At 44.3% G+C, this 22807-nt stretch overlaps 1 protein-coding gene across 1 annotated transcript in view; it reads left to right on the top strand.

Moving 5' to 3' along the window:
* Nucleotides 1-22807, top strand: part of CHID1 (chitinase domain containing 1) — a 1360135-nt gene that overhangs the window by 662315 nt on the left and 675013 nt on the right. The window contains exon 10 of the mRNA XM_085644891.1: nucleotides 6033-6134. Within this exon, the coding sequence (XP_085501017.1) occupies nucleotides 6033-6134 (102 nt within the window). The remainder of the gene's footprint in view (nucleotides 1-6032; nucleotides 6135-22807) is intronic.

The following is a 22807-nucleotide window of genomic DNA, read 5'->3' as shown; positions in this document are numbered from 1 at the left end:
AGTTTATACAGAGGACTTAAATGGGTAAATCCGTCTCCTTTCTAATCTCTAAGGTTGCTTCTGGAGCACTTGGGCCCCCCCTTGAAGAGTAGGTAGGAGTGGGAGGTCGAATTGGGGTGTTAGCGACTGATAAACGCTGGTCTTACAGCTGCGCCCGAGTTAAGGACACCACTTGCGGACCTAAACTGATTCAATTTAAGTTTGTACATCAGCATTGGCATACCCTACAGAGAATAGCAAAATGTACCCCCAATAGTGAAGTAGAGTTTAAGAAGTTTGGGATGGTGTACTCACTTTTTTTTCCTTGTGGCATGGCCGTGTCCCAAAGCAATCAGACATTGGGCCAAGATGTTTGTGTTGATAGGTGATATGGTGAAGCTCCCCTGCCCCCATTCCCCATTAGCATCAGGAGGGAGGGGGGGCTACAGATGAACTCCTGACAGTATCCTGGTGCTTTGTCTCCTTGGCATTGGTGCTAGTGATCCAGCGTGAAACTGGGACAAATTGACATCACCTCCCTGCGTCACAGACCCGTCGTCACGCTAATTCATTCACACACGCATTCATTGGTGGGGCCCATAACACCAACACTCATACGTTTCTCTCACGACTCTGCACACAGGAGGAATGGTGTATCTGCTGGAAATGTGGGAGTGTACCTTATTACCTATAGGAAAAGAAAATTTATTACAGAATATACATATTTACATCACACCTATAGGATCCTAACCTTAACATCAAGGCACTCCACCACTTGGTCGATGGACGAATTAGTTGGACTGGTTGATGGTGATTTAGAACCAGCTAAAACACATTTAAAGCTTCAGAATCCTCTAGTAACCTACTGGAAGAACCACAAACCCATTATTTCTGTTAATTAATATTTTGTTTATCTAAAATTTAGTTTGCAATCATAAAATTAGCATTTCGGTCAATCAAAATTTGAATTTCAGTCAATCAATACAAATTTCATGACATTTTATATTTACCTATTCTTGCTATCGGAGTCTTTTCTAATTCAATTGGCTCTGCATAAACCAAATTCTTTGCTCAATTGTCCAAATAGAAAGCAGGCCAAGACTCAAAAGTCTGGGAAAGTTCTTTGCTCTGCACGACACAGTTCCAAAGATCTCCAAAGGACCAAAGATCGTGCAAGCATATCAGTCTGTAGCTCGTTTGTCGTCGTCTGTGGGTAATGGTCGGGGGGTAAAAGGTGGAAGTGGGAATATGGTGGTAACTCCCTATTCTACTACCCTTTTTATAATTAAATTCTGGGTAACATGAAACATTTCTTAGGCTATGAAGTAGATGATTGGTCCATTTTGGTGAAATTTGCAAAATATTCATGTTTTCCCACCGGCTTGGGTTCTCAGAGAATTCTGCTGGGTCACTTCCTCGATCTATGTCATACTCATGCAACATTGTTGATTCTGGTTGTGTGTGACCATTGTTTCCTCCGAACGAGCTTCACTGACTGAAGTTTGGCAATCCTAGATGTTCCTATCCTTGACCAGGAACACTGTGCTCTGACTTGAGATTGCCTGGAGATCTACGGAGCCATCCAAATCTGCGCAGTAGACATCGCACTCACGAGACGGTGGCCACTTCTGAACTCCATTTTGAATGTCATGGTTTGGTAGGCCGAATGCCAACTTAAGCAAAACAAACACAAAAGAATAATTAATATGCGAAAATGAAGATTCTAATGTTAAACCCACACTAATCCCTTTATGTATTAGTATTTTCCTAGCTCATAGCGACATTTAAAGCAATAATACTCAGCATTTGGCATCAACAGGAACGTAAACGTCACCAAAGCAACATAATTCATGCAATATTCTATTATCACACATACTACTGTTAATAGGCGTACAACAATTAGTTATTAGAGTTATTCTGCCATGCAAATAGCAATGAGTCCCGCGTGTAATTCGTGTTTACCAAAACTGCACGTTGTTGGTTAGTATAACACAGCAAACAGTTAATTCAAATAAAACTAAAAATCGATTACGTAATTAGTATTTTCATGCAAAATAGAGGAGGTATACAACATTTTGCTTTACCTGCTCCATCACTAGCCAAAAGATGTGTGGCTAACCCCCAGATGCATAGGATGGAGCATAAGACCGAACAATGACTCTGTTGTAATGAAAAAAAGATCCAGTTCCAGGTAAACTTAAGGTAGTGTTTATTCAAGTAGATGGTTCCAGATAAAAGGTACAGCGAGTCCCACCAGGAGCAGCCTTGCTGCTGCTCAGCCCATTCTCCAACTGCCAGCCTCACTCACCCAACATTCCGCAGCGTCATCCACACCAACATTCCACACAACACTCGCACTGGCTGAGCAGCAGGTACAACACTTCTCCCTTCCTCATGGTTTACAAACACACAATGCAGTGGTCCAAGGAAAAAGCACACAATGGTAAAAATAACATGCACAGAAAACTGAAAGGATCTATTGCAACGATCTGAAGATGGTTAACGGCAAACCAGATAGGATGAAAAGCAAGGAAAACACAGTAAAATAGGTTAACAAGATAACCTCAAAGATGCAGAAATGCATAGTAGAAGGTGAAACATAGCATAAATGACAACATAATGCAATAGTAAAAACGGCAATGCCCACCCATGTACTCACAATGATGAAAATAACAAACAGGACAGGAAAAATCAATCTTAATGCAGAAAGACAACCCCTACTCACATCCACTTCCTTTCCACACAAAACAAACAAACCAGCAGACTGTCCAAAGCACAACCAACCAACCCCTTGAGCCACAAACATGCCGGCTGGCCAGGCCGAAATGACGTGAACACAGAGGGGAATAAACCACAACGGTGCAGAGGAAAACACACCACAGCAAACACATGCTCAAATTAGGACAAACCTTCAAGCTAAAGGGAGGAAGGAAAGAGAGGACAAGCAAACAGAAAAACCTTAGCAACAATGCCAAAGCTAAAGGTGAAGAGCGATTCACCTACCAACCACGCAAAGGTGGAAAACATGAGTGACTCAAGACAAAGTCGACTCGTACCCAACTCCCACAAGAGTGACCAACCAATGTAAACCCACAACCACAAAAAAGTGGTAGGCCAGAGAGGCTATGCAACAGAGAGACTTCTCACACACACCCCCCAACGGTGAGAGATACACATACTCCCACGACAACAACAAGGGGTCAACTCAAAGACATAGCCCACAAAGGTGACAACATTGTGTCAATCCACAACCACATAATTAGTGGTAGGCTAGAGAGGCCCTGAATCAAAGAACCTTCTCTCACACACACACCCAACAGTGAGAGATACACATACTCCCACGACAATCCCAAGGGGTCAACTCAAAGACATAGCCCGCAAAGGTGACAACATTATGTCAACCGACAACCACAACAGTAGTGATAGGCTAGAGAAACTCTGCAATAGAGAGCCCTCACACATGCACCCCCAACAGTGAGAGAAGAAAGAGCTCCCACAACAACGACAAGGGGTTTCTCAGAGCGAACTCACACATACTCCCAAAGGAAACAAAATGTGATAAAAGAGAGATGTAGCCATCAACACCCAGAGAGAAACAAAACTAATGACAAACCGTAGCAATAAGAAGACTACAATGCTATAAGAACATATGCTGCGTTAAGATCAAAGCCCCACAACAATTTTTACAACATTTCCTCCAAGCAAAGACAAAGGTAATCAGAAACGAGGGAGTCTAAAGTCGCGAAAGAAGAGATAACAGAATACACCTCACAAGCTTCTCTACAAGATAAGGGCGTGTGAACAGGTAATGGACTCCGAGCCAGAAACACGAAGCTTAAAATGCACTGGGAAACTGTGCATCGGAAAATCAGTGCACCGTAAAACTGGACAACGCTGCTGGTACTGAGGCTTCCCTCTGAATCTTCCAAATGCTGACCCCGATGACATGAAAGCGTAGTTGCTGGATTTCTGCTTTCTGAGGAAAATGAAGGGACGTTGAAGGCACAGAGAACGACATAGAGCCGGGTAGCTCCCGGCATGTCCGTGCATGACAGAGTGGTAGCTGCAGGGACGCTGTGCGAGACGAAGACAGGGCTCACGCCAACACCAATGAACGCAAAGAGGCGGTTTTAGGTTGGTGACAGTTGAAAGTCTGAGTTTTCAAAATGTGAGGCAAAGGAATGAACAGTTTAGACAGGAGCAGAGGTTACAAACACGGCACCTAACATCAAACAGCTGGTTCAGGGACAACACTCCTCCTAGTTGCACCACTGATGATGGGCTTCCCCACACGAACAGGGGAACACCGCTTCCTAGTTGCACCTCCCAAGACACTCTTCTCCACATGGAGTGAGGGGACGTTCTTAATTTTGACACAACCAAAAGCGACCTCTGGGGACTGCCTCTCCTTGACGCACTCCCCAATGTGGAACGAGGAAACTCCCCTTCCTAGGGACACTTCCAAACACGGAAAAACTCCTCTCACCAGTTGCTTCACAGAACACAGACTCTGGGAACTCGTCCTTCATCCCCATACAGGACTCTTCTCAACTGAACTTTCAAACATGGGCTCTGGAAACTTGCAGTTCTACCCCACACGAAGTGAGGGAACACCACCACCACAATGCTGCTAGTGACACGGGCTCATGAGACACTAGCTAGTGACACTTCCACACAGAGCCCAGTGAACTTGTTGCTCTTCCTGACAGGGACACTTCCTCAAGTGGCAGCACCCCAAATGCACTTCTTGTTGCACCTCGGGGAACTCCTATTGATGGAGACACTCTCCCAAGGTAATTCCTGGGGCTGTTACACCACACGACTGGGACACCTCCACAAGTGGCAGCACCCCAAACGCTCTTCTTGTTGCTCTTCTGGGAACTCCTATTGATGGAGACTCTCTCCCAAGGTAATAAGACACGGACACCTCTTCCAAGGTTACAGCTAACTGGAAGAGCAAAAGTCCAGCAGGAACTGGCACACTCACGTTTGGGCCGACCGGTCTAGAGGTCACTGGTGGGGCTCAGGGCTGCCAGCTTCTACAAGTTCAACTTCATGGATATCCAGATACTTTAAAGCTTGATTGTTACAGTACAAACAGGTGGTTCACGCAGGTTCTTTCCAGTAAAGTCGCCAAAATGTTGTCAAGGAAAGAAGATCCAGTTCCAGGTAAACTTAAGGTAGTATTTATTCAAGTAGATGGATCCAGATAAAAGGTACAGAGAGCCCCACCAGGAGCAGCCTTGCTGCTGCTCAGCCCATTCTCCAACTGCCAGCCTCACTCACCCAACATTCCGCAGCATCATCCACACCAACATTCCACACAACACTGACACTGGCTGAGCAGTAGGTACAACAGACACCAAGACATGATATATTGTAGAGATCAAACTGAGATATATATATACTGCAGATATACATCCGAAAGCTCGGGCCAAAAGACTTTTGGGGCCACCAAGTTCTTATCTGAGTTGACAAGAAGATAGTGATGTTCTTTAAGTTAGCCTAACTACATTATAGATGGTACTAGTGATTCAGGCTCTACTTCGGTTTTGTGCTGTTGGTTTTCTTTTAACATTGTTGCGCTTGTGGATTTAGAAGTGTGGGGTCTGCACAGTCTGTTGTATGCACCACGTCTCTGGCTCGTTTAATACCTGTTTTGTGTTGCAGTCACTTCCTGTAAACTGTTACAAACTACTACTGATTTATTTTTTTAAGTGCTCTAATGTCGTCTTTAGAGGGGAAGCTGTCGTACTTGGTTAGTGTTTTATGACGTTTTGATTAGCAGGGGTGTGAGCATGGGTGGGTCTACTGCAGAAGACTCTGAAAATGGAATGCTGGTTCCAGTCTGTGTTCTCACGTGGCACTCCTGTCTTGGCTGTGATAGAACTGTTCAGATACCCGTCAGGCCACTGCCAGGCTTCTGTGGATGAGCCCAAATAAGATTTAATGAGCTGTCAGATTGTGAAATGCTAGAAATGGGGAATACCGGAACGTCATTAAATAAAGTTAAGTTTCATGTAATGTAATGCAGCTTTTTGCTTTTCCTGTAGGACCAACCAGTTGGGCATGTTTGGGAGGAAAGAGTTTGAGCAGCTGGCCCCATTGGTGGACAGTTTCAGCTTCATGACTTACGACTACTCCTCACCCGAAAGGTAAGTTTGCAGGAATGAATGATATATGCTATGAATGGTCACCTGGTGGCTTCGAAGTTTTAACTTTCACTCTTTGTTGAATATTGAGGAGGTTTGAGTGGAAGCTCAGATATTTGTGGCTGGGTTTGGAAAGCCCTTTAAGGGCCATGTCTTTAATCCACAGAGTTGCATTTTAGCTGTTTGAATATCAAGGAATAAAATGGCAGGCTAATACAGAAAGTGTATGAGCCAAGAATATGTCAACTTTGCATCACTTGTGGAACCATGGCATAAATCATAATAAAAGAATGAGTTTTCACGGCTACTTCATTTAAAAAAAAAATAATAATACATCGCAAACATCTACAGCTCCACCCCCTTAATACGTATAAAGTTCACTGAGCCTATGTGGTTTAAAGATTTGTTGCTGTTGTTATACTTCACATATGAAACTTGAGTTTAGGTTCTTTGGAAAGCACTGGAGTGTGGCCGAGGTGGACACACTTCACCATGGTACTGGGGGCTGGAGTAGTAGTCACTGAGAATGGTTCAAGACCACAGCCTCTGACTACTGTGCAGAGTTGCAGTGCACGCCCATAGGAAATGAAGGCAGAGCTACACGCTCTTTCTTAAAAGTCGTTTGGCAAGGTACGCTATGGATAGCTTCTAAGGTCCCAGTCTAATGTGTCTTATTAAATACACATTAACAGTTTCCTTAAAAAAACTTCTGATAAAGGAAAATGTATGTTACAGTGGAGAGCCTAAAAGCGACTGAAATTCCCAGTTCTGGTTTCTTTTTTATTTATTTATTTTATTTTATTAAATACCTGATGCAATCAATAGTCAATACATTATATACAAAATAGAAAAATGTAAACTCATACACAATTAGAATAGAATCTCGCTTTCTATACACAGGTTAAGGGGTACTTCAAATATATACACAATATTACTACAAAAATATCGTAGTTGGACCAGAAGATAAATACCCCGTAGCCTTCAGAACCCCTAAAGGCTTAATACCTCTTAAATTCATCACAGCCCATAATATTCAACATTAGCTTAATTTATAAACGGGAATCCCTCCAGCCCTTAATAGGGGCCCAAATATCCAGCCCCAGCTCCCTCATCTTCCTACCTCTCCGAATGTATAGAGAGGATTCAATATTATGAATCCCCAAGAGTCTAGCCAACCACATCTGGAAGGAGGGTGCTACAGTGTCTTTCCAGCCTGCTGCTAGCAATATTCGGAGGACCGCCACGCATATAAAAACAAAGGCTTCAGCCTCCTTGTTGAGACCCAGGTTGCTGTCAGTTCATATTATCATTAAGGTGGGGGATAGATTGACCTTAACTCCTAACCGGCCCTCCCAGAAGTTCTCTATCTCCCCACGAATTCCATTCAGTTTATCGCATTGGTGGAACATATGCAGCAGGTTGGCAGGCCCTTCCAGACACCTTGGACATTTATCATCGCCCCTTTTACCCCAGTCATATAATTTGGCTGGAGTAAAATACAAATTAAAAAGGGTTTTGTAATGTTGGGCTCCCAAATTTGTGGAGCGGAACAGTTTCCCAGCTAATTGCAATGCTTTATCTAGATCAACATCAGGATTTTCTAGCTTTGTCATCCAGGAGGCCTCAAATTTTTCCAAATCGTCTTGTATACTTGATAATAAAGATCTATATATTAATTTAATTTTCGTTCCACCTCCTAAAAGATATTCAATCATATTAATTCTGCCTCCTGGGGGTATCCATGGTCTAATACCCTTCAAAGTTTGATGATTTTGTACAAATTTAAAGCCTTGGTTACCCGGGACATCGAATTTCCGTTTAATATTATCGAAGCTCATCAAATTATCCCCTTCAAATATATCTCCTATTCTTCTAACTCCTTGCTTCTCCCACACCCTCCCCATCCTATCATTACTAAATTGCGGGAAAATACTGGAATTCCAAAGAGATGTATAATAGTTAATTTTCGGGATTGCCATTGTTCTTTGTACTAATTTCCAGACTTCCCAAACACTATCTAGAACCTTATATTGCTTTTTATTATAATAACGCCTATCAGTTTTAAGCAGCAGGAGCCCAGAGGCTTCTCTGCCCAGGAGCAGTTCGAAGATGGATGGGGGATTCAGATTCCCAAAGGGGGTATCAGACGAATTTGTAGCAGAGTCAAATAATATTGCCATCTGACTTAATAGACAGGCCCATTGATAGAATCTGATATTGGGAACTGCCAACCCTCCCTTTTCCTGTGGGAGAGACAGATATTTCATGGACCGCCGTATTTTACCATACTGCCAGATAAAATTCATAAATACCGCCTCTATAGATTTTATCATGCCTTCCCCAATCACATACGGGATAGAACGAAAGAGATACAATATTTTGGGAAGCATAGTCATTTTGAACACATTGACTCTCCCTATTATAGACAGATGTAATGCGTCTATTCTTTTTAAATCTACAGCAAATGATGTTACCAACGGGGTAAAATTATCTTTAATAATTGTATCAGTTGCAGAACTTATCTTAACCCCTAAATAAATCGCTGAATCTGAATACCTTCCATCCTGCCTTCTAATGTTATTGGTAGAGTATTATCTGGGTCTTGCTTTCATTCAAGAGATACCCCGAGCATCGTCCAAATTCCGTGGCTATCCCTGAATAGCTGCCAAGGCTGATTCTGGTTCTAGGGTAGTTATGGCTAGGTCATCTGCATAGGCCAGCAGCTTGGTTTCAAACCCCTTACAAACTATTGGCTTAATATCCTCACATCCTAGTATTTTCCTTACAAGCGGATCAATATACAGAGCAAACAGGATTGGTGAGCAGGGGCAACCCTGTTGTGTCCCCCACGAAATAAAGACTTTTTCTGAACTACCTCCCATCAGCTGGATTCTAGCCTTAGGATCGGCATACATAGCCTTAATAGCTCTCATTATTTTAGGGCCAAAGCCCCTTCGTTCCAATATCCCCCACAAATACTTCCAAGTGACGCGATCAAAGGCCTTTTCTGCGTCCAGAAGGATCATGACCATCCGTCCCCCCCGTGACAGCCTGCACATCAAACAACGTGATGGCCCGCCTAATATGGTCTGTTGTACCTCGGCCTGGAATAAAGTCATGCTGCCACGGGGAAACCAGATTCCCAATGACCCCTCCTAGCCTTTTAGCCAAAACCTTAGCATAGATCTTTGTGTCGGTATTTATGAGGGATATTGGACGATACGAACCAGGATTTTCTTTAGGCTTGCCTTTTTTATGAAACACAATAATATTTGTTTCTTTCCAGGATTCTGGCATTTCCCCGGAACAAATTATACCATTAAATAAATCCAGCAGCAAGGGGGCTATTACGTCCTGTATGCATTTATATAATTCAAGCGGGATACTATCAGGCCCCGCGGCCTTCCCTGCTGCTAAACCCTGTAGTGCTTCCACCACTTCCCCTATTACCAGATCATTATCCAGAACTGCTCTATCCTGCTCAGCCAGCTGAGGGCCTATATCTTCAAACTCCAGACTAGCAGTATATGCCCTAATCCCCTCCTTATACAATTTTTGGTAAACCTTAAGGATATGATCTGGCTCTGTATATTCCTGATCCCCTTCTCGTATATTTGTTATTGTATTCCCACTGCATCCCTGTCTAATCCTAAATGCTAGGAGTTTTCCCGCCTGCTCTCCTGTCTCGTACATCTTGCCTCTGTGAATCTGATATTCATCAGCAGTTTTTTGAACTATCCACTTATTAAGTTCTGCTTTAATGACAAGAATCTTCTGTTGGCTTCCAGAGGCCTCACTCCCATGAGCAATATCCTTCATATGCATTTCTTCTGCCTCTGCCAGCAGGCCCACTAATCTCTCATTCTCATCCCGAGCCTCTTTCTTTATCCTGGCTGAGAAACTGATCGTCTTTCCTCTCAGAGCTGCTTTGAATGAGTCCCAGACCATATTTCTGGATGCGCTATAACGATTCATGTCATAATAGCTCTGGGCCCAGCTCCTTAAATGCTCTACAAATTTGGAATCTGCTAATATTCTCCTCTCGAAAGTCCATCTTGAATGGCTCCTATTTAAAGTATGTATATCATATTTCAGAATTAGTGGGCTGTGGTCGGATATAACTTTTGGTAATTTTTCTATGCGAACTCTCTTCAATTCTGCCGAGGAGATAAGAAAATAATCCAGCTTGGTGTATTTCTTAAAGGGACATGAAAAATACGTGAACCCTGGATTATTAACAGTGGATGTCTGTGAGGAACACGCCAGCAGATCAAAGCCTCTTATACTTAGCAGATGTTTTTTTGCCCACGGTAAATGAGCCTCCTGTAGGCAAATCAAATCTATCTGATTTGATCTGACAAATTGCCCCAGCCTTTGTCTTTTGCTTCAGTCATTCAAGCCACCAATATTAACTGAACAAATCTTAAGCTTCCCCACTTTTATCTGCTGAGTTATCCTATCTCCTTTGACCCAACCCTTTCGAATATTTTATACAGAAAGCCTTAAACCAAACAAAAACATCATAGCACCAGGTATTTTCCTTTCCCCCCCTTCCTCCCTTCCTACAACGTGCAACCCATCACCACACCACTTCCCCCCACCAATACCCGTGGGGCCCTCCCCCCCTCCCTCCTGTCATCCCACCACCACCCCATAGAGGCGCTCAGACCATAGTCTGTGCATGTGATGTGTGCAGCACTAGCGGACAGGGTCATAAAAAGCCCAGCCATAAATAAAATATATTACACCCTTACACATACCGTAGATCTCAAACCACTCATCCTTGCAATACCAACCTTTTTCACCATACCACCCCCCTAGTTCTGGTTTCTTATGCAACCCTAACACTCCAGCCCCAAATTACCGGTTCATGATATCATATATTTCACATGGCACCACAATACTAATATTACTGGCATGACATCTCTGAAGCAATACACTATTGCACGTTTTCACATCTGTTTACTGCCAGTAGATATATGGCCTTACTTGTCTGTGATCTCTGTGACATTAGCTGATGACCGTGCTACTGCAGCCGTATAGATGCATTTATTTTTGGTGAGGAGATTTATTTGATATATATATATATATTCACCACAACAGCATTCGTTCTTCCAAGTATAAAGTATCCAAGATTATGTAGTCACTGATAGTGGAACTGTAGGCTTTCGTCTGCATTTAAGGTTCATGGGGCTATCTTTCACACCTGGCGGAGGGTGGTAATTGCCGCAGTCTTCCATCTCTGTATAATGTCTGCATGGGCATCCAGTCGCCTGCACTTTTAGTGCCGCTTACATCTGCAGTCACAGCCTGCGAGGAAACATATTTCTTGTGACTGGAACTGAAGCGCCTTTCCTCAGTACATAACCCTGCTGAGCTGATGACACCGACTCTTACATTTCAAACTCCAGGTAATCTGAACAGGACATCTGCTTAATAGATGCCAGACTTGCATCTCTGTGTAGTCTTTGTGAGAACATATGAAGGTATGTGTGGCCTCTTGTTGCTTATGTGTTTCTTCCTGTGTCTGAACGAGTGAGTAAGAAGTCACTTTAGAACAATATATTGGCTAAAAGGAAAAAAAAATGGTAGCAGATCTCCTTAATGAGAGAGATGGATGTTGTCTTTGGGGGAAGGTGCGTAGGAACCTGAACATGTCTGTAGTCCTTAAGCTGTCCGTGGCCATCCGCTGTACACGACTGGACAGGACCCATGTGAAGGAGGTCAGCAAATAGTGCGAGTGTCCTGGTGAAGGTCAATGGATTCATCAGAGGAGAGTCAGTGAAACAGAAACAAGCGCACTATGGCCCTCAGTGTGAGTTGCCCATAAAGTCCTCCCGCCCCCATTGTTTCCCTTACCTGGATAAACTGTTACCCGGTGCCCTAGTGATTTTAGAGAGCGTAATTGATGCAAAGTATTGTTTTGGGGGAATAACAGGTAGTAATGTGAATTCCAGTGCAGATGTCTGCACGTTTTCCAGGTTATGACACCCTGGAGACTTTGCCTGCTTGCAGCAGGTGAAATCTCTGGGTAGAAACCACTGAACAGCAATGTTCCAGCTAAATTAATAATTCCAGTGGGCCCTATAACTTCCGGTACTGGGCTCATCAGAATGAACTGTCCATTTGTATTGAGGACTAGTGACGGCTTGCGGCGTACGTAGTGGTGCTGATATTTGGGAGTGAATTGTCAACTAGGCACATTTAAATATATGTTGGAGGAATGCTGAGTCCAAAATATGTACTCCTTTTTTGGGCGATATACAGGATGCAGAAATATAGCGGCGTCTCTGCGAGTTTTCATTCTATCAGACCTCCTTAAGGTTGACCGGTTTGCCATAATTGCAACTAGATGGCTAGTGAAGGCATTATTATAAATGCCAGGTGCACGACACAAAGGTGTAGTTTCATGAGTGCTTGCTTTGGTTGACTGTGCATTCTAGAAGAAGTGCAAGTGGCAGGGTACTCTTTAATACCACCACCAAACGATCTGAGATCAGATGTAGGCCAAGGATGTTCACTACCGTGGCCCGTAACACCGTGCTGGAACGCCTTCATGCGACAGGATTGACTGATTCCGGTCTGTTTTTATCTAGAAGACCGCTACCAATCTGTATGTTTGCCACCTTGCTATGCCCCAAAGACCCCCTTGAAATATGGTGTCCCCGTAGGATCAGCTACTGTGAACCACCCGTGTAACATGTATGTCAGCCCTTTGGCTACATAAATACAATCTAAAGGCATCAATATGTATATGGGCACAAATGACACCCCTCTACTTGGCTGGGTGGTGCATTAAGATCAAGCCATTCCCAAGAATGTTTGAGATCTATTTGGCAATGGATAGGAGGCAATTGACCTTGAGCCGACATTGAAAAAGACTGAAGTGATAACTGGAAATGTAAAAACACGACTTCAGGTTAGATTCACATTGGCCCCGAGAACTAGGTGGTCTCCCCTTTCCCCTCTCCTCTAAAGACTCTTAAAAGCCTGGGAGATGAGCGTTATTGTAAATTATCCATTAAGTGCCAGGTCTCCTCGTTTACATCTGTCTGTTTTTTCCCTCTTAAGTCACTGGGGGAAAAAGCCCCCTTTCTAAATAAGAAAACAAAACCAGCATTGCCCAAGCCATTAAGTCTCGCCTTTGACACATATTGGCTCTGCCAGTGGTTTTTGGTAATTCTGTGAAGCATCTGCATAATGCAGATGCTTTACAGCATGAGCAAAAGGAGAAAAAAAGTGTGACGATGTGACCTGTCATTTTGAATGCTCATGCATGTGTGATGACGCATGAACGCAACTGCATCATCATGCAGACGTGTGTGCCTGACCACACGTGGCTCCAAAATTATCAAGTGCCTTTTTTCCTTTTTACTCAGAAATAAGTAGAGTGAAATATTCATCACAAAATAGGACTGAGGAGGGTGAAGGCAACAGAGGAGTGGGGTAAGCAATAAGGAACGGGAAGGGGAAAAGCAGCACATGAATGAGAGAAACAGGGGGAACAGGCAAAGGAGAGAGCAACACGGAGCATGAGGGAGGGAAGCACACAGATGAGAGGGAACGCAGCATGGTGGCGGGAGAGAGGCACACAAGGAAGACAACAAAAAGACACCTGCACTCTAATGGAGTGCTTAAGCAAAAAGAGAAAAAAAGTAGTTCCCTGAAAGAGAGAAGTGGAAGGGCACAAAAATATAGACTATGCTCTAGGGAAGGAATTAACACAAGCTGGACAAGCCAAGCCATAGAATAGGAAGCATGCAAATGAGAATGACAAAGCTAAGCAATGGGTGGGCTTTAAACCTATTGGTAGTTCTTGATAAGCTGATAATATGTCTTTTTCAACAAGGCTGCTGCACTGTCTGGTAGGCTCGACCTAAAAAGTGGGCCTTCTTGGCAACTGTTGGAGCACGACTCACCTACGCTAAATCTTTTGATTCTTTTTTTATATAAGTTTAACTTCTTCTCTTCCACATAGAACTCAGGTGATTCAGGATTTTGCCCTTGGTGCACCAAGACATGCATGCCCTCTCTTTTGTCTACTCCTCTGGCTCCTGCTTTATACGGTACATAATACACTTCATGGAAAATCCCCATCATTATTAGTAAACTGTATACAATGAAAAGCCCCATCATGGTGAATGATAAATCTGCCTAAGCCAACCCTCACTACGTGAGCACAATGATATATCAATAATCTCTGGAATTAATACCGGGCCCCATACCTGGCATTTGTAGTTAGCTGGTCTGCATCTTCGGTTGTGCAAAACTAGCGCATCCATCTAGGAACCTTTCCCCTCTGCAAGAATCCTCCTCTCTGTTTTCAAAACGGCAAGTCTCAGCTTATATGATAAGCAGTACCTTGTTAGAAAACAGCAGCTGGGTCCCTTTGCTGTGTCTAAATGTTAGAATATGTTGCTGCCTGACCACAGAAGAAAACAGGGGACATCTTCAGACTGAGTCCAAGAAACACTGAATAATAAAACATGTGCAATGTATTATCGGAATAATATTGTGACACAAAAACAAACATGTTATTTGATAACGTGTGCAAAGTGGCCTACGATGTGTAGTTAGGCTAAAATAAGGGAGAACTAAGTGGGCCCTAAAGGAAACTCACTACGCCCCCTCCTTGTTTGGGACAGTAACGTAATGATCTACTAAAAAATAGAAATCTAAAGCACAAGCTAAGCAAAATCAATGCTTTAATAACTAGCATGTTATACAAATAAATTATAATGATAAAAACAAAAACACAACATGTCAATTTCAAAAAGGAGCTAAATTAATGTGAGCCGGAGGCACCCAGGATTTTTTTCCACAAGTTCAAAAGCCAATAAATCCAGAATAGACTCTGTCTCCGCAGACAATGATGCAACAATAGCCCGTTCACAAGCTTCAGAGAACAAACATGATCCTTTTTAGCAGCCGATCCTGAGGAAGTAGTCTGGTAACCCGCATCCATGCTGTGAGAATCTGCAGTTAGTGATCCAGGTGCTGAAGCACCCATCTCCTCTGGAGAGAGTGGCTTATACATTGCATTGTGAGGAAGCAAGTGCCCCATGGGACAACTCTTAAAATGGATCTTTATAGGACTCATCAATATGTTCATGTCCATTGGAATCGGAATCTGCAATGCCAGGCAAATATCTAGTGCCCATTTCTTAGGGGCATCAGAGGCAATGAAAAACAGATTGGATGCAGGTAAACCAGACCGGTTGGAATGACAACGACCAGTTAAAGTCCAGCTCCTGAAGCAAGAAGATTCTGAAGAATTGAAGTGTGTGTTCACGGCACGGCTGGAGCGCTGGTAGGTCCAGTGGGCTTGCAAACGGAACATCCATTGAGGAGAAGCAAAAATAGAAACAAAATGCCGCAAATGAGGAATAACGAGGAATGCTCCTGAACACACTGGAAAAAAGGGAATAAATAAAAGCTGGTATTACTCCAAAGATTTTTGGAAGAAACTGACCAAGCCAGTACCAATACCTTTAAAAAAGTGGGCTATTCTGACGGTACTGGACACGTTAAATATTCGGTGTACTAACTTGCTGAAATGTAGCGGGAGATTGTTGTTTAACAAGGACTGTATTTCACTGGATGTCCTTGCAACTTGCAATATGAGTTTCTCGGGCATATGCTAGTGCTACATCTTTTTGAAACAATAATGCTTTGAGCCTGCTTAGCTTGTTAAAGTCTGCCTTCAAAGTTGGAATGGAAGTCCACAACGAGCTATCCATACCACTTTGCCTGATTGTGGAGATTTAGATTTCTATCAGACACTCGCTGCCCTTTTACCTCATTTTGCAGCTTTCTGCTTTCTCCTTTTGTGACTTTTTTCGTCTTTCTCTTCATTCTTTTTTCCCCTTTGTGTGTTTTTCTATCTCTTGCTGTCTGTAATTGTCGGATGAGGAAAAATAAGTGCCAGGGCCCCAAAATGACTGCCGGTGGACTCCGACGCCAACCACAACTCAAATTAAGCTCTGGGTATATGTCTGCCTTGGTTGAGGAGCCAATAGAGTGTTGTGCCTGCATGAAGGGAGAATGTGCCTTTTGTGGATATGTATGGCCATCATAGTGTTAATTGCTATTGTCTTCTCTCATTATGATGAACCTTTGCCAGTGTGTTCCACTGCATACTTGCTCCTATTGTGCGGTGTGTGAATGTTGTCCATGCTTTCTGAGAGATTCTCCTGAATTTCTATGTTTTTGGTAGTGTGTGTTTACATGTGTGGACATGTCTAAATTTGCATGTGAGTGTACAGTTGTGTATCTTTTTAGGTCTGTTATTAGCCAATGCCTTTTGATTTTACTAATATTGCTCCAATAATATACCTACTTGTAGGGCATTCAGCCAGTCCTCTTCATCCATTGGTCTATTGAATCATTCACTTTTCCCTTCTACCTACTACAGCTTACAGCATGGGGCAGTGGATCAGCCCACTTCAGCCATTGGCTGTCTTTAGTGTGAAAGACAGGATTTTGTTCTTTCACAAAGAGCACATTCTCTTACAAAGTAGTTCCCTTCAGTGCCAGGGACTACTATGACAGTGCTTGCTTCTTAAGACCAAAAAACATTTTTTCTTTTAGTCATTTTTAGGGGTCGCCTAGGCAGCGCTTGTCCCTGTCCTTTGTAATGGTGGCTTTTCATTGGTCAATACGCTTAGTAGTCCCTCCTTAGTACCACCTTGTCTCTTCTTGTAACCTCCCATGAGGAAAAACCCTTTTACATGTGTTGTAACTCCCTAGGTTTTAATTACAGCCTCCAGGCACTATTTTCTTAAAAGGCTTCAGGCAAGACACATACACTTGGTTCTAAGCTAGGCTGGCAGTGGTTTCTTCGCTCACTAGAACGTCTCTCATTTATAGGAGACCGTCTATAAATGTCCCTTCATCAGCTCCACACAGAATACAACCTAATCCTAAATGAATGTAATAATTCTTTTGCTGCATTTCAAAGCTACTAATAGTATATATGGACATAGCTATATGAATGTACCCGTAGTACTGTCTTGCATGCAATGCATTATGGGTAGGGTGGATTTACCATATCTTCTGCAAGGTGCAGTACCATATGTGACCAAAGGAAGTCTGCAGTGCTAGTGCCTTGTTTATTAGGACCTCTAGGAGCAGCTTGCAGTACTGCACCTAGACACACAGGGCTGGAGTCTTGCTCACTAGGGACCTCTAGGAGCAGCTTGCAGTACTGCACCTTGACACGCAGCGCTGGTGTCTTGATCTCTAGGGATCTCTAGGAGCAGCTTGCCGTACTGCACCCAGACATGCAGTGCTGGTGCCTTGCTCACTAGGCACCTCTAGGAGCAGCTTGAGGTACTGCACCGAGACATACCGTGGTGGTGCCTTGCTCAGTAGGGACCTCTAGGAGCAGCTTGCGGTACTGCACCTAGACATACAATGCTGGTTCCTGGCTCACTATGCAAGCATTTACAACGTACTAGGTCACATTACTGAAAGTGTGAGCTATTGGTGTTGCATTATTATTTGCAATGCCAATACCTCAAACTATCAGTAATGCGAGACCTATTGCATTGCAAATGCTTGTTTTTTATTTTGGCAAGGTCCCAGCAGCCACCCAGCAATATAATTTGACAAAACCCAGACAAAACAAGTCTTGTCAATGTCAATAGGCTGGCAGCCAACTCCCGACCTATTGGCTTTGCTAATGCTTGCTTCTTTTTGGCGTGTGTGTTAGATAGAGACGTACTGTGTTGATGGATAATGTTGGTGGGTCTGTTGTACCTTGTGCTGAAGGAAGAATGTGGAAGGTTTATTGTGCTTTTGCTGACCTGTGTTTGTGTCTTCTTTGCATGAGTTAGACTTCAAGGGAGTAGCGATCTGAATGCTGCGATGAATTTAGGAGGTGTGTTTTTGTGAAATGATGTGTAGTTTTCCATCAAGTGTGTTTTTCTGTAAGAGGAACCTATGTCGTCTCTTCTACTTAATGTGTTTCTTTATCTCTGTTCAAGATGCGATTATGCACGATTGCTGTGTGTGGATGGAGCGCAAGCTGTGATGATATGACAGAAGCAAAGGGGGACCTCATGAAATCTACTGCTCTTGGTGGGGCACCTGAACCCTTTTACTTAAAGCTGTGCTTGAAAAAGGGAACCTACATGTTACTTGTGCTTTGTCCTGCCTCTTCAGCGTTACTGTGTGAGAAGTCACTGCAACTTTAGAATATTTGCAACATTTTCAGACTTAATCTACAGATTGAACTGTGTGGCACCAGAATACATCCGGTCTTCTTTACTGTTCTGGGATTTTACAAACCTGTAAAGGGCTGGTTCTGTCTGTAAATGACCTGACCGGCGCTGATGACATTTAGGACCATAATAAAAGAGGCAGTAGCATTGGGAACGCCATGAAAATTAAAAACACATTTATTTTTCTCCTCATCTGGTAATTCCGACGGGTCATTTTCTCCACACCCAATCTTATTCCATTGTAACCCTAGATATGCCCAGTTAGAGCACCCATTGCATTACACAAGGACACATTCGTTTTTGTTAGGCACGGGGAGATTAAGTGATTTGCCCAGAGTCACAGCATGTAGAGCATCGTTGCTGAGATTCAAACCCGGTTCCCCGAACTTGAAGTCAACCGCCCTAGCCGTTAGGCCACATCCTCTCCCCAAAGTGCACTCTTTACATAATAGGGCCCCAGGTCAACATGAATCCACCCATATATACATAGGCATTTACTGGGCATGGTACAGTGCCACTCCCTCTTCAGACTGAGCACACACACAAAGACATAAAATCAAAAATGTAAGGCATTTACTATTTAGGATCTAACACACTACCCTCATTACATCTTAATACCCTGCAAGTTTCCAGTGCACTTTGAGCACCTTCACACCCAAGCATCTGGAAACACTGAGCAACTGAGTGTCTAGCAACCTTTATGTCACTTCTTTTTCCTTAAAACCTGTAGTAATAGGAGAAAGCATATTTAAGGTGCTTCCCACACCCTACTGAGCACTTGGTATGAGATGGAAAGCTGGCAAGCAGAGCATGCTTGACTCACCCGGTAGTTTGGTTAAACAGTCAAGACCTAGCACATAGCAGCTGGCCTGAGGGTTTATGTAAGTACAGTACTACAGTCATCACAGTCACAACGAGCATTGGCAAAGCCAATACCTCTGGCCAGGGTCAGATTGGGATCACAATTTGGCCCGGGCACTGCCGGAAAAAGTGGCCCACATTCGAGGTGAAGATGGTGCCAGTTCCCAACATCACCTGGCCCCCACAGCGAGACCCATTCTTCCTCGCCCACTATGCCCTGAATGAGAAGGGCTGTGAGCGAGGTGTCAAATGCAAACACTATTTCTGGGCTGCGTGGGCCCCAAGGGGGCAGAGGTGAAAATGGCTCAATGGCCTGAGCAACACTTGGCCCCAGGTAGGCCGAATCTGGCACACAATCACCCACTCCCAGGCCCACCATCAGCATGATTGCTTGGCAGGGCAGGGCATCAAGGAGAGGCCCCAGCTGATAATCACTGAACGGCCCTATCACGTGGCCGCCCAGCGAGGCTGCTTTACTCTCCCTGCCCAGTGTCCTCTGTGGACTGGGAAAGGAAAATAAAATGGCCCAAAGAGGGCACTGAGACACCGGCCCTTTGGCCAATGACCGAGTGCCCGCAATACCATTCCGGCCCTGCCTCTTGCTTACATTTTCAGTTCAAAGCAGAGAACTCTATGTTGCACACAGCAATTTGATTGTAATCACTCAGGCATAGGGCACATATTACGTCCACGCATTGTCTCTCCGAACTGTGAATCCAACAAATGTATGGCTTAATCTGGTGCTGGAATTTTGCATGAGGGAGATAAACTGGAGACTGCCACGTTTGCCTCAGGGACGCTTTCCTGCACCAATGCACTATTTGGCTTATGCTGGCCATGTGGTAACAACACGCTAAGTGGAGGCTAGTGGTTACTGAGAAAGTGCAAAGTGAGGAGGATTACATAAAGGTAAAACAAGCAAGCATTGTACGTGCAGGCAAAGAACGTCCTTCCCAGGTAGACTCCCCAGTTAGCTCAGCTGTATTGTAGATAGGTGGTTCTTCGGAATTCCTCTTTTGATCTCTGGCAAAGAGTACAGGGTGCTTCTGGTCAGTCTGACCCTCATTACAAGTTTAGGGTTAAATTCCAATCCCTGACGAATTAGCACAGTGATTATTATTGCACGTTGTGTGATAATTATCACACCCTTTTAGTTTGCCTATAGACACAATTATCCAGGAAAAGGCCTGGAAAAAAACCATACAGAATTCAGTGTGCCGTCGGCATGGCTCGTGGGTGGGGGCGGTCCCAGGGGGTCACGGGGGGAGTGTGGGGGGAGAATCACGTGGGAGGTTCTGAATTAAGTGTTGTGATTGGTCTGAGCGCTGAGCTCAGCCAGGGGCTGGAGTGGTGGGCATGTTCTCCATGCAGGCTGCAATGCAGCCTGCATGGAGAAGGGAAAAGTGTGCATGACTGGTTTGGACGGCCCGAGAGGGCAGACCAAACCGTCACTGCGCAGTCAGGAGTGGGCTAACTACTCCTCCCCTGCCCTGCTTGGAGAGCAGAGCAGCCCCGCCCACTGCAAAGCAGCAGGACATGAAATATAAAATGATAATAACTCTAAGTTATTATCATTTTAAGTTTCTCACTGCTTAAAAGCATTGGGGCAACGCTCCTCCGCCATAGCAGAGGAGCCGCCCCTGTCAGTGTGTTATCAATTAATACTACATGTTATGCCCCTTTTTCAAGTTGAAAGCTCAATATAGGAGGTATTTACCACATGTGGTAACTACCTCATTCTGAGGCGAGGGTAACAGCAGCTTCACTGCAATCAGCCACGTTTTAACGTCAGGTATGCGACCCACGCTATGATAGGACTGGGTAGTGCAGGGAGGATACATTTTTCTTAAATTAAGGAAATGGGTAAAAAGCTTAGACATCCATTGTTTGGCTAGAACAACTTTGTACGTATTTCTTGCATGCCTACAGGATATGCCAGAACTGACCATGTAGTAGTTAATAATGCCTCAATTTCCATTGTATCAAGCTCGGAAATAGGACAAAATGCATCTATCGGATCATATTCCCCATACTTGTTACATTAAATTGGCATTGTAAACCAAGGAAGTGAGGATGATGGTTGCTTCTTCGAAATCAAGTGATAACAGAAGAGTTATGCTCCCGGGTCCTGAACTATTGAAAGAGAATGACACCAGGGAGGTCTCTACCTCAAGCCTTTGAGCCACCTTCTAAGCAGTCTTACAACACACTTGTATAGATCTCGAACAAATACAAAAAGAATGTTTAGAAAGGGAATTGAATGAAGCAGATACTACAGGCAATCACTACCACTGCATTTTCTATGAGCAGTGACTGCATTGAGAGGTCTAATCCTTCCTCTCGGGCAGAACGCAACGAGTGAGACTCGCCCCCTTCCTCGCAGATCCCACATCCACCACCTGCGGAGTGCCCCAGGGATCCTCCCTCAGCCCCACGCTGTTCAATGTCTACATGGCCCTGCTAGCCACCATCTTCAGAAGCTACGGAATAAACATAATCTCCTACGCCGATGACACCCAACTCATCCTCTCCCTCTCCAACGAACCCGACAAGGCCAGAAACAACTTCCACGAAGGCATGAAAGCAGTCGCCGACTGGATGAGAGACAGCTGCCTTCAACTCAACACAGACAAGACCGAAGTACTCATCATGGGCCCTCAACCCAACACATGGAGCAACTCCTGGTGGCCTCCCACCCTCGGAAACCCGCCCACCCCCACCAGCCAACCCGCAAACTCGGAATCATCCTGGACCCCGACCTCAGCATGAATCATCAGATCAACTCCGTCACCTCCACCTGCTTCCGCACCTTCCGCCACCTATGCAAGACCTTCAAATGGATCCCCCTCGAACATAGAAAGACCGTCACACACGCCCTCATCACCAGCAGACTGGACAACGGCAACGCACTCTACGCCGGAATCAACAAAAAACTCACCCGCAAATTGCAAAACATCCAGAACGCCGCCGCCAGACTGATCTTCGACCTACCCCGACACTGCCACATCTCGCAACACCTACGTACACTGCACTGGCTCCCCATAGAGTGTGGAAATATGGATTTTTCTGGTCAGTTATGTCCCCTATCTTGGACCCCAACGGTTCTATGTGCATGTCACAAGTACATGTATGTTCCCTCCAGTTCCAGTTATGAAGACGCAAATACATGTGCGTCCACCGTCAACATGTCCTCTGTCAGATCCGCCATGAATAGGCCGGATATTCCATTCCTAAATATGAAAGGCCACCGGCTTTATATGGTTCACTTATGCCATTTTACAGTCCAGGCAAGTAGGCCCTGATTCTGTCATCAAACTCTTCTTGCCTTCTGCCTCTGAAAGCTCCAGTCTGAGCCTGCATCTGTGACCATGAACTTTGTCTCATTCTCTGCGCGGCTCACGAAGCCTGACATCAGCCTATTCTCTGCCAAGAACTGTATTTCACCTTCGAATTATCTGCTTCCCCCTCAGCCGATGCATTCCTGCCTAGTAGTTTAAGTAAACATTCTTCCAGTTACCAAGCAAAAGGCCCGGCTTCTCTGTCCTCATGCAAGTAATTCATAGCCCTGTTACCATGGAATATTTCTACCCC

Source organism: Triturus cristatus, chromosome 3_1 (assembly GCF_964204655.1).
Source record: "Triturus cristatus chromosome 3_1, aTriCri1.1, whole genome shotgun sequence".
In the NCBI taxonomy this organism is placed as follows: Eukaryota; Metazoa; Chordata; class Amphibia; order Caudata; family Salamandridae; genus Triturus; species Triturus cristatus.
Note: the sequence above shows the minus strand (reverse complement) of the source record. Positions and strands in the feature narration are given on the sequence as shown.